At 36.2% G+C, this 13,684-nt stretch overlaps 1 protein-coding gene across 2 annotated transcripts in view; it reads right to left on the bottom strand.

Annotated features, from left to right (window-relative positions):
- The window catches only part of KMO (kynurenine 3-monooxygenase), a 49,563-nt gene that overhangs the window by 7,297 nt on the left and 28,582 nt on the right, over window positions 1–13,684 (bottom strand). For both annotated transcript variants that reach the window (XM_012751273.3, XM_012751272.3), the window contains exons 7-10: window positions 11,912–12,077; window positions 10,120–10,191; window positions 9,222–9,343; window positions 7,240–7,387 (exon numbers count right to left, since the gene is read on the bottom strand). In XM_012751273.3, the coding sequence (XP_012606727.1) occupies window positions 7,240–7,387; window positions 9,222–9,343; window positions 10,120–10,191; window positions 11,912–12,077 (508 nt within the window). The remainder of the gene's footprint in view (window positions 1–7,239; window positions 7,388–9,221; window positions 9,344–10,119; window positions 10,192–11,911; window positions 12,078–13,684) is intronic.

Here is a 13,684-nt window from a genome sequence, read left to right as displayed (position 1 = left end):
TATTCTCATGTTTTTATCAGACAAAATATTTACCACTACTTTGTAGAAAATATAACAAATTAGATTCATAACCTATTTTTTATTTGGAATATATCCCAATCACCAAAACAATATATAACTAATTATTATAAAGCTATTAGAGCACACACACACATACACATGCATTTAGTTTAGGATTTCTTGAAATTAATGTTAAACTTTTAAAGACTATTCTTTTCTGAAATGTTTTTTCTAGCCAGAATAGTAAAATTTCTATAAAGGCAATACTATTCAACACTTAATAAGTGTCATAGTTGTTTTAATCTTGTCAACCAAATTTCCCTTTCCTTTGGAAAGAAAAATTGGAAAAAAACCAGAGAACTTGAGATTCTTTTCTTTCTTTGAAGCTAACATTGTATACTTATGCACAACCTCTAGAAAAAAATGTTAAAAATTAAGTCCTGAATTTCTGATAGCCAAGTTTCCAAATTTTGAGCTATGGATAGAGTTTTCTAACTGAACGGTATACTATATAGTTGATCTGCAGGAATATTCTCAGTTTCCACAACTGCAGATTCAATCAAGCTCACATTGAAAATATTCCAAAAATAAACCAATAAAAATAATGCAACAATAAAATAATACAAATAGAAAACAATACAGTATAATAAAAATTACATAGCATTTATATTGTACTAGGTATTATAAACAATCTACAGATGATTTAAAGTATGTGGGACTTTCTTCTCCAACCCCAAGCAGACTTTGTCTGGTAGTCCAAGGAATTCTCTCTTATCTTACCCAAATCCATTGAGCCTGTGCCTCTAGGAGTCCACAAGAGTTTCAGCATTCCTGAGCTAAGGGGACCCCTAGTGCTGATCCATCTGCAGTGACCACAGGCTTAGATCACAGCACTCAATGCCCTTTCAATATATGGAAAGCCTTTTCAAGAATAACGGGTACAAACAAGCCCAGACTATGAAGACTGGAAAAATTATCTAACTTTTTAATGATCAGACAGTGATGAATATCCACAAGCCTCAAGAATGTCCAGGAAAACATGACCAAAAGAACTAAATAAGGCACAAGTAACCAATCCTGTAGTGATGGAGACATGTGGCCTTTCAGACAGAGAATTCAAAATTACTGTCTTGAGGAAGCTTAATGAACTGCAAGATAACACAGAAAAGGAATTCAGAATTCTGTCAGAGAAATTTAACAGAGATTGAAATTTTAAAAACTAAGCAGAAATTCTAGAGATAAAAAATTCAAAATTAACAAATTGAAAATGTATCAGAGTCTCTCAACAGATCAAGGAGAAGAAAGAAATAGTGAGCTTGAAGACAGGCTACATGAGAATACATAGTCAGAGTAGAAGAAAGAAAAAGAATAAAATAGAATGAAGTATGTCTGCCAAATCTGGAAAATAGCCTCAAAAAGGCAAATCTAAGAGTTATTGGCCTTAAAGAAGAAGGAGAGAGAGAGAGAGAGAGAGAGAGAGAGAGAGAGAGAGAGAGAGAGAGAGATTGGGGTAGAAAGTTTATTCAAAGAAATTATAACAGAAGACTTTCCAAACCTAGAGAAAGATATGAATAATCAGGTAGAAGATGGTCATAGAACACTAAGTACATTCAACCCAGATGAGATTATCTCAAAGAATATAGTAAAAGCTCTCAAAGCTCAAGGAAAAAGAAAGGATCCTAAAATCAGCAAGAGAAAAGAAGCAAATAACATATAAAGGAGCTCTGCTACATCTGGCAGCAGACTTCCCAGTAGAAACTGTACATCAGGAGAAGGTGGGATGGCATAGTCAAAGTGCTAAAAGAAAAAAAAAACCACAAAAACCCTTTCAACCAAGAATATATATACAACAAAATTATTCATTATAGATGAAGGAGAAATAATGACTTTTCCAGAACAACAACAACAATAAAATCTGAGGGATTTCATTGACACACTTGTCTCACAGAAAATGCTATGTGCAGTTTCTAGATCTCAATAAAAGGAGGCTAATGAGCGAGAAATCATCTGAAGGTATAAAACTCACTGATAATAGTAAGTACAAAACAAATACAGAATACTCTAACACTGCAATTGTGGTGTGCAAACTACTCATATCTTTAGTAGGAAGACTAAAAGACAACCTGCTAAAATAATAATTACAACTTTTTAAGATCTAGGCAGTATAAAAGATATAAATAGAGATAACAAAATGTCAAAAAGTGGGAGGGATGGAGTTAAAGTGTAGAGTTTTTAGTTTTCTCTTTGCTTATTTTTTTCTTGCTTTGTAATTAGAGTTATACTGTCATAAGTTCAAAATAATTGGCAATAAGATGTTATTTGCAAGCCTATGATAACCACAAAACAGAAACCTATAACAAATACACTAAAAATAAAAAGCAATAAATTAAAACATATTACCAGAGAAAATCACTTTTACAAAAAGTAAGACAGGAAATAAGGAAGGAAGAAAGAGAGGACCAACAAAACAGCCAGAGAAGAAATAACAAATTGGCAGTAGTAAGTCCACATAGACTGAAAATAAAGGGATGGAAAAAGATATTCCACCCAAATGGAAACCAAAAAAGAGCAAGAGTAGCTATATTTATAACAGATAAAATAGATTTCAAGACAAAACCTGTAAAAAGAGACAAAGAAAGCCATTATATAATGATAAAGAGGTCAATTCAGCAAGAGGATATAACAATTATAAATATCTAACCAAATATTGGAGCACTCATATATATAAAGCAAATATCAGAGCTAAAGAGAGTGATAGACCCCAATACCATAATAACTGGGGACATCAACACCCCACTTTCAGCATTGGACAGATAGTCCAAACAGAGAATTGGCAAACAAACATTGGACTTCATCTGTACTATAGACCAAATGGACCTAATTGACATTTACAGAGCATTTCATCCAATAGAAATTGAATACAAAATTCTTCTCCTTCGCACATAAAATATTTTGAAAAATAGGGCATATGTTAGGTTTCAAAACAAGTGTCAAAAAATTTAAAAAACTAAAAGCATATCAAGTATCTTTTCTGATCACAATGGAATTAAACTGGAAATCAAGTACAAGAGTAACTTTGGAACTATGCAAACACATGGAAATTAAACAATATGCTCCCCAGTGAACACCAAATCAATTAAGAAATTAAGAAGAAAATCTTAAAAATTCTGAAAAAGGAAAACACAACATACCAAAATTTATGGGATACAGAAAAAGCAGTACTAAGTCAGAAATGTATAGTAATAAAGTTTTACATCACATAAGTAGGAAAACTTCAAATAAACAACCTAACTATGCATCTTAAAAAATAGAAAAATAAGAGCAAGCCAAATCTAAACTTAGTAAAGGAAAACAAATAATTAAGATCAGAGCAGAAATAAATGAAATTTAGGCTAAAAAATGCAAAAGATCAATGAAACAAAAAGTTGGTTTTTTGAAAAGATAAAATTCATAAACATTTACCAGACTAAGGAAAAAAGAAAGACCTAAATAAATCAAATCAGAGATGAAAAAGGAAACATTACAACTGATACCACAGAAATTCCAAGGATCATTAGAGACTATTATGAGCAACAATATGCTGATAAATTGGAAAGCCTAGAAGAAATAGATAATTTCCTAGGCACATACAATCTACTAAGATTGAATCATGAAGGAATCCAAAACCTGAATAGACTGATAACAAGTAACAAGATAGAAGCAGTAATAAAAAGCCTCCCATCAAAGAAAAACTCAGGACCTGATGGCTTTACTGCTGAATTTTACTGAACATTTAAAGAAGAACTAATGGCAATTATATTCAAACTACTCCAAAAAACCAAGGAGGGAAAACTTCCAAACTCATTCTATGAAACCAGTATCATATAATGATACCAAAATGAAAGATACAACAAAAACAGAAAACTACAGCCTAATATCTCTTATGAATATAGTTGCAAAAATCATCAACAAAATACTAGCAAACCAAATTCAACAACACATTAAAAAGAACATTCATCATGATCAAGTGGGAATCATCTCAGGGATGCATTGAGTTGCATTGGTTGGTTTGACACATGCAAATCAATAAATGTCATATATCATATCAACAGAGTAAAGGACAAAAATATCATCATTTTAGTTGATGCCAAAATTTTTGTTTAAAATTCAACATCACTTTGTGATAAAAACTCTCAAAAAACTGCATCTAAAAAGAACATACTCAAAACAGATCCACAGATAATATCATACTGAATGGGGAAAAGCTTCTGGAACAAGAAAAGTATGCCCACTTTCACTACTTTTATTCAACGTTGTACTGGAAGTCCTAGCCAGAGCAATTAAACATGAGAAAGAAATAACAGGCATCCAAATTGGAAAGGAAGCAGTCAAATTATATGTGTTTGCAGGTGATATGATCTGATATTTAGAAAAACCTAAAGATACCACCAAAAAACTATTAGGACTGATAAATTTAATAAAGTTGTAGGATACAAAAACAACATATAAAAATCAGTAGTATTTCTATATGCCAACAGCAAACAATATTTAAAAAAACAAGAAAATAATATCATTTACAATAGCTACAAATAAAATACCTTGCAAAAAACTTTACCAAAGAAGTAAAAGATCTTTACAATGAAAACTATAAATCTGTGGTGAAAGAAATTGAAGAGGACACTAATAAATTGAAAGATATTACATTTTCATAGATTGGAAGAATCAATATTGTTAAAATGTCCCTACCACCCCAAGCAGTAGGGGTGGTATTCAATAGGATAATATTCATATTCAATGAAATTTCTATCAAAACCCCAAGGACATTCTTCATGGAAGTGCAAAAAATAATCCTAAAAATTGATATGGAAACACAAATGACCCAGGATAGCCAAACCCAAACCCAAACAAATGAAACTGGAGGAAATACATTACCTAACTTCAAATTGTACTATAAAGCTATACTAAACAAAACAGCATGATATAGGCATAAAAGCAGACACATAGACCAATGGAACAGAATAGAGAACCCAGAAGTAAATCCACACATCTACAGTAAACTCATTTTCCCAAAAACATACACTGGGGAAAGGACAGTCTCTTCAAAAAAGGGTGCTGAGAAAACTGGATATACATATGCAGAAGAATAAAACTAGACCCTTCACCATATACAAAAATCAACTCAAAGTAGATAAAAAATATAAATCTAAGATCTGAAACGATGAAACTACTAGTAGAAAACATTGGGAAACATCCCAAGACATTGGTCTGGGCAAAGACATTTTGAGTAAGACCTCAAAAACACAAACAACCAAAGCAAAAAGAGACAGATGGGATTATATCAAGCTAAAAAGCATCTATGCAGCAAAGGAAACAATTAACAAAGTGAAGCAACAACCCAAAGAATAGTAGAAAATATGTGCAAACTACTCATCTGACAAGAGATTAAGAATCAGAATATAAAGAGCTCAAACAACTCATAGGAAAACAACAAATGATCTGATTAGGAAATGGGCAAAAAAGATCTGTTTAGACATTTCTCAAAAGAAGACACAGAAATGGCCAATAGATATATGAAAAACTGGAGGAAATACATTACCTAACTTCAAATACACTACCTAACTTCAGATATATGAAAAAATGCTCAACATCACTAATCATCAGAGAAATACAAATCAAACCTATAGTAAAATATCATCTCATCTTACTTAAAATGGCTTTTATCCAAAAGACAGGCAACAATGAACGCTGGCAAGGATGTGGAGAAAGAGGAACCCTCTTATACAGTGAGTGGGAATGTACATTAGTACAGCCACTATGGAAAACAGTGTGGAGGTTCATAAAAACTAAAAGTAGAATTACCATGTGATCCAACAATCCCACCACTGGGTATATATCCAAAAGAAGGAAATCAGTATGTCAAAGAGATATCTGCACTCCTATGTTTATTACAGCACTACTACATGGAATCAACCTAAATGACCATCAATGGATGAATGGATAAAGAAAATGTGGTACATACACACAATGGAATATTATTCAGCCATACAAAAGAATAAAATCCTGTGTTTTGCAACAACATGGATGGAACTGGAAGACATTATGTTAAGTGAAATAAGACAGGCACAGAAAGACAAATATCACATGTTCTCATTCATATGTGGGAGCTAAAAAAAAAAAATTAAACTCATGGAATTAGATTGTAGAATGACGGTTACCAGAAGCTCAAAAGGGTAGTGGGAAGAGGGGATAAAGTAGGGATGGTTAATGAGTACAATAATATGGTTAGAATAAGATCTAGTATTTGGTAGCACAATAACAATAACTTATTGTATATTTTAAAATAACTAAAAGATTAGAATTGGAATGTTCGTAATAAAAATAAATGATAGGCCGGGCGCTGTGGCTCACGCCTGTAATCCTAGCTCTTGGGAGGCCGAGGCGGGCGGATTGCTCAAGGTCAGGAGTTCAAAACCAGCCTGAGCAAGAGCGAGACCCCGTCTCTACTATAAATAGAAAGAAATTAATTGGCCAACTGATATATATATAAAAAAAAAAATTAGCCGGGCATGGTGGCGCATGCCTGTAGTCCCAGCTACTCGGGAGGCTGAGGCAGAAGGATCACTCGAGCCCAGGAGTTTGAGGTTGCTGTGAGCTAGGCTGACGCCACGGCACTCACTCTAGCCTGGACAACAAAGCGAGACTCTGTCTCAAAAAAAAAAAATAAAAAAAAAATAAAAAAAAAAAATAAATGATAAATGCTTAAGGTGATGGATACTCCAATTACTCTGTTTGACCATTACATATTGTACGCCTGTATCAAAACATCACATATGCCCCATAAATATATGTAACTAACTATTATTTATCCACATAATTAAAAATAAATTCTTTAAAAAAAGAAAAATGTATATGTCAGGATATCAATAGATTATGTGCAAATACTATATCATTTTATATCAGGAACTTGGGCATCCACAGATTTTGGTATCCACAGGTGTCCTGAAACCAATTCTCAAGAAATAACTGTAATATACTTTCTGCCTTTTTCTACTATGGATTATTAGATCAAGTAATCCAGATCCTGAGTGGGTTGGTGATCAGTCTAATTAAACAACTGATATGATTGTTGAATTGATTGTGTTCTTAGAAATTATGTGGTGATATTCTTAGACATGTTTTCTCTTTTTTTTAATTTAAGACTGTTTAGTTGAGACTGACATGGAGATATTTCAGTGACTTACCTAGGAAAAAAGAACTCACCGCGTTCATTCCTTGCCCAAAAAATGGCACTATGGCATGAGCTGCATCTCCCATCAGTACACAGTGTGATTTGTAGTGAAATGAAGAGCACTTTACAGATATCATGGGCTGGGCAGGCAACAGAAAGAAGTCTTGCACCAGCTCTCTCCTTCAGAGGGAGATAATCAGAATGTAAAGATATTAAATTAGGTATTAAATATTGCTAAATTCTTTTAGATTTACTGAATTTCTCGCCAGTGAATTTTATTTAAAAATACACAAGAATGCCAGGAAGAAAAGAAAGAAAGAGAAAAAATAAAGTTTCTTCCAATCTTAGAATTCCATTGTTCTTATCTTTTTGGTCTGCAACAATGTTAATCACAAAAAGAACAAGTTTGGCTGCATTTGAATAATTTGAATATTTCTGTGTCATATGGACCATAAAAATTTCAAATACATGGGTGTATTTGTAGAAAAAAATCAAACAAATGCTGTCATGTATTTGATTAAACAACAATAAAGTTAAAACAAAATTAAAATTAATATGAACCTTTATGTATTTGGAAATGTACAAAACCATTCAAACTAGTATTTGGGGGATTGGAATATGTTGGTCAGAGGGTACAAAATTTAAGTTAGACAGGAGAAATAAGTGCAAGAGATCGATTGTAATACATAATGCTTTTAGTGAAAAAGGAAAAAACAACTAATATTTGTAAAGCATCTATAGAGTTTTGTGGAAGCAATAAATGGAGAAACAGTAAATAGAATCTTAAATCTGGCTAGAGAGCTGAAAAATAGCCATGGAACCAGTTTTTAAAATGTATAAGGGCTAATTTTGGTGTGCAGACAAAGATTTCTCTTCATGGTTGGGGAAAAAGGGATCAACATGGACTGAATTAGTCTGCAGCAAAAAATGTGAACTAGCAATTGTTTATAAGACCTGCTATGAGCCAGTGTGCTATCTCTTTTACATAATTAGCTCATTTAATTTTCACAACTGCCCTAAGGTAAGTATTCTGATACCCATTTTAAAGGTGAGACTCAAGGCAGTAAGGGGCAGAAGCAGTATTAAAATCTTGCTCTGCCATAGACTAAATGTTTATGTCCACCTAAAATTCATATGTTGAACTCCTAAACCCCAATGCGATGGTATTGGGAGGTGGGGCCTTTGGGTGGTGATTAGGTATTTAGAGTGGAATTTCTCATGAATGGGATCAGTGCTCTTATGAAAGGGCAGAACCCCAGAAAGATCCCATGTCCCTTCCACCCTGTGAGGACACAGTGAAAAGACTACTACCTATGAACCAAGAAGTGGGTGGGACCTCACCAGATACCGAATCTGCTGGTGACTTGATTTTGGACTTCGCAACCTCCAGAACTGTGAGCAATGAATTGCTGTCATTTACAGGCCACCCAGTCTATGGTAGTTTTGTTATGGTAGCCTGAGCTGACTAAGGCCTACTCTTTCTGTAATTCTATGCTGCCTCCATGAAGACACCATTGGCAGTGGGAAGAGAGTTGGATTCCAGGAGGCAGGAATGGTGGGAGCAGAGGCATTGAATGAGAATACATGACAAAGTCCATGTGGAGGGTGATGTTGACATGGTCCAGAGAAGCAGCAGGTCATGAACCTGACAATTGGCTGTCAACTGTGGGGAGCTTAATACGTGCTAGGCCCTGTGCTGAGTGATTTATAGGCATGATCTCATTTAGTTCTCAACCCTTTGAGGTAGGAGGCTGCACACCATGCACAAAAGCTTAGGGACATTGGTGGCTCATCTGTCCTGGAGAAACTGGCTATAGCATGGGTGTTTTTTAGAATTCCTGCTCACAGCACAACATCCACTTAGACTTTTGCTCTAATGTAGGTTTCTGTGCAGGTCAGTGCATGGCCCATTGAGTTTAACCAAAACTAAAATAATATGCATATCTTTTTTTTTGAATTTGAAATAACTTAAATCTGTGGAGCTAAAGGCACAATTGTACATCTTGAAACTTACTCTCCAATGAGAGGGATGGCATCTGGAAAGTATTTCTGGAAGAAATCCAGCACATCACTACTGGTTAGAATTTTTTCAAACTCTTCAAAGGGCATGAACAAAGTACACGTGAATGATTTGTTCTGTGGGAAGAGGAGGAACAGCGTGAGAAGGACTGGGGCCAACGGCAGGAACAAAGTGCACATAAACAATTTGTTCTTTGGGAAGAGGAGCACAGTGAGAGGGGATGGGGGCTGGGAGATCTGACGCTGCAAGCTGATCCCTGAATCGTAGGGCTTCTTGCTGTGACCAACTCTTGGAAAGAATGTCCAAGCAGACAGGCACCATCACGTTGTTCCCTCCCAGAGAAAAACTCTGCCAAGTTCCAGGGGTGTTCCCTGGCCTCCTCGGTTATCAGGAGAATTTCTACACTGAGAACTGTCCATTTTCACCAGGCAAACACCATAGCCACTGACCCTAGGACAGATAGCAACTAACTAACCAGTTGAAATGGGTAGAAAAAAGCCCCTAAAATTCAATGAAAGTAAAACCATGCTCTTTTTTTGACAATATATATTCCAGTGTCCTACAGACTTTAAAGGTTGGAAGAGCACCCTAATATTTAATCTAAATCTCTCTGGCTTCTTTGGAGCACCAGCCCTCCTGCACTATCTTGGTGGAGATGACAGGCTCATAAACTCCCATCATTCATTGATGTTAGTTAACTCTTCTTGCCAAAGTAGATACTAATGATTAGAAGCCCTTAGGGTCTTTCCTCAGTAACCCCAAAGTTTAAAACGTATGATCACTACATAGATTAAACAATGAAAAGATCAATCAGGTATTCACATGCTAAGTACAAAAGCAGCAAAAATTTAATTATAGATGAAAAATTAGTTGATAAGAGAGCTTATACTACCGTGTTAGGAAGTGCAATCATCATAAAGGCGTTTCTAGGCCAAATATGCAGATAGTTGGGTTCCATGGCAAACTGCAGGACAAAAAGGATATATGTTTGATTAGTGCTTAATATGGCACATCTATAAAGCTAACTCTGCTTTATAATTGTTTCCATAGTAATGTAAACCAGTAACATATGCATGGTGATATGCACATCTATTGCTACATAAAGTAGTAGTTGCCTTGAAAAATGTTTTGTGTTCTATTCTTATAAACTCAGCCTTAGGTGGGTTTTTGATACTGGGTGTTAATATAATTCAAGATTTGAGAACATAGTATAACATGTTCTCACTTCTCTCTCTCTCTATGTGTGTGTGTGTGTGTGTGTGTGTGTATATATGTATATATACACACCTAAAAATATATATATATAAAAAATATAAATGTGGGTAGGTATATATGTAAAAGTCTTTTGCTTTATTTTTTGCCTTATTTTGTACTTATCTATACTGGACAGAAAAGTCTTACGTTTAAATTTCATGAGCCAAAATCAAAATTTTACAAATTATTTTACAAAACATTTTGAAAAACAATTCTACAATGATAAGACATTCTTATCATTTGTTTTCTAAAACATAAATAGTACAGGGGAATCTTGTCTCCTTATGGACTCCCCTTCAATGCCTACAATAACAGCCTGAGTAAGTATTGATTGCTTGAGTAGATCAATGGACCCAAAGACCCAGTGGACCCAAACTCTTGAAAGTTCCCAGGGTTATTAATAATATACATAAAAATGTGCAGTCACTATTCCAAGTATTTCAATTTGTATTACTTTCTACAAATATTTAGAGAGCACCTCCCATGTGTATCTGACATAGTAAGAAGAACACTGAAAGAACAGCATAGTCTTCTACCTAACATTTTCATACTATATTATACTTATTTGTGTCTCAGGAGAAGGGATCATGCTTTCCTTGCTTTTTCATCCCCAGAGAAAGCCCAACACACAGATAGAAATAAATAAGTGCATATCTCCTTGACCTCAGAGGTCTTTCGGTGCAGTTGAATAGGCAAGATGGATACATATGAAAAGCCAAATAACTTATTTTTAACAGCAATACAAGTGGTAGAAAGACAATGAGTGGCTTGGTGTCAAATTAGAAGCACAGGAGATAAAAGCTTGGCAGGTAAAAACTTGTGGGTCTGGAGTGGTTAAAACAAAGGATTCATAAGGAAGAGGAAAGTGTAGATGAGGTAGGATGCAAAGGACAGTGGCTTCTGGTTGGGTGAACTTGCTGAGCAAAATGGAAGAGGCATAGAGGAGCCAGTGTTTTAGGTGGGTAGTGAGGAAACCGCTGGATGAGAGAATATCCTTACTTTTCTCTCTTGCTATGTTTTGACCGCTTCTACGATCTTTCATGTCTCCAAAGGCAAGGAAGGGAAGAGAAATGACAGAGCAAACCAATTTTGTTCATCATTGACTGCAATATTAAAGGCCAGAAATGCTGGTGAAAAACAATGTGGATAACATTACTATATGATGCAAACCCTCTGAGTGTTTCCAGTAGCGTGGTTGTGACTCCCCTCTTTTCTTTTTCACTCAAGAAAGAGTATCAGAGAGTAAGGGAGTGAGAATGGTATTACGAAAGAGATACCTGTGCATCAGGGCATTGTTAATTACAAGGTGGTTGTGACAGACCTCAAGAGTGACCAAGACGTGCTGCTGAGAACCACTGCGCTGGGATGTGCTTCCATACTTGTGCGGGACACGGGCTGAGGAAGGAAGACAGAAGAGGGGCAGGACTTACATCCCCGCGCTTGGGTGGAATGGTTAGCTCCATGTACCCATGAGGAATGTACTGCTGACTGTAATCAAAGCGAGGTTTCTTCATGAGGTAAGTTCTGACGGTCGAATAGGCCCCATCACATCCTACAATGAGGTCGCAAGTGACGTCTTTGGGAACTTTGTCAGATCTGAAAAATAGAATGAGCCATCCTAAACAATAAAGTCTCGTGGTGAAAATAATAATAATGTGCCTCTACTTGGCTGTGAGAAGTAGTGGATAAATGACTAACCTAGAAAAACTCACCTTTATATATCTGACTTAGAGTCAATAGATACAAAATTAAGTTAAAAACACTTTTCCCAGGGGCCGGGCGCGGTGGCTTTCGCCTGTAATCCTAGCACTCTGGGAGGCCGAGGCGGGCGGATTGCTCAAGGTCAGGAGTTCAAAACCAGCCTGAGCAAGAGCGAGACCCCATCTCTACTATAAATAGAAAGAAATTAATTGGCCAACTAATATATATAGAAAAAATTAGCCGGGCACGGTGGTGCATGCCTGTAGTCCCAGCTACTCGGGAGGCTGAGGCAGCAGGATCGCTCGAGCCCAGGAGTTTGAGGTTGCTGTGAGCTAGGCTGACGCCACGGCACTCACTCTAGCCTGGGCAACAAAGCAAGACTCTGTCTCAAAAAAAAAAACCAAAAAAACCCCACACTTTTCCCAGTAATAAGTTTGCCTATGAGAATTGCACAAAACTATACTGATTACCAAAGACGTGCTACGCCACAAAAGTGTGACAAAGAGTTGAACTCTGCGGGAAGAAAGAGAATCCTGAAAAGGGGGCAACATAAGAATGAATGAACAATGTATTCATACATTCCAAGTGTATGAATGACTAGAAGCAAAACATTTGGCTTGAGAAGAAGGTATAAGAAGATAAGCTTGAGAAAATGGTACAATGTGAGGAGGGAAAGGCAGGAGGAGAAGAGGCGAGTTTTGAATTTTAAGACAAAAGGTTTAAATATATTATTCTGGCAAAAGGGAGAAAATGAATTCTCCCATTGGGAGGATGATGTATGAAGAGTGGTAATTTAAGAAACGTTGCTTGGCAGTTTGTAATGAAGGTAGCATGCAGATGAGGGGGGAACACAGGGATGAGGTGATAACAACAGCCTACACATGCAGGGACCAGAGCCCCAAGCCCCGTCCTGCTGCAGGAAGAGGGAAGACAGACTGTGCAGCCAGAAGGGAGTAAGAAGGACTGGCGAGCATTTATAGAGAGAACAGTGAAAAAGGACACACCACAAACTATTCTAATTATCTGGGCACTAGTACTGGGGAAGACAGGCATGGGACATGTTTTGGGAGAAACTGATCATCAAGGTTTTAGTTGTGTTTGAATAATGGAGAGATGTTCCTGCAAAGACGTTTGAGGGGAAATTAATATTGATTGATTAAGACTTTGGTCAGGATCGAGAATGAAGAAAGAAACCCGGACCAGAGATGTTTATTTTAGAGATGTGAATCTACAAGTGATTGTCGAACCCATGACCACGAATCCATGACATCTCAAGAGTGGGTTATGAGGGCCGAACTTTAGAGGAAATATTCTAGAATCAGCTGAGGAGAGGCAGAGAAATGGCACTTATTTCAAGGGAGGAGAGAGTCCGAAGCAGAGTAGAGGCACCAGTTTCAAACACAGTACTGCAGAGGGGTGAGTGAGCGTGAGAATTTAGAGGCATCGCTGGTGTCGGTATTCAGAGGAAAAGTAGGGCCTTATTTTCCACACAAAATTCCTTG

Source organism: Microcebus murinus, chromosome 19 (assembly GCF_040939455.1).
Source record: "Microcebus murinus isolate Inina chromosome 19, M.murinus_Inina_mat1.0, whole genome shotgun sequence".
NCBI classification, from domain to species: domain Eukaryota; kingdom Metazoa; phylum Chordata; class Mammalia; order Primates; family Cheirogaleidae; genus Microcebus; species Microcebus murinus.
The sequence above is the reverse complement of the archived record's forward strand: the minus strand, read 5'-3'. Positions and strand labels throughout refer to the sequence as shown.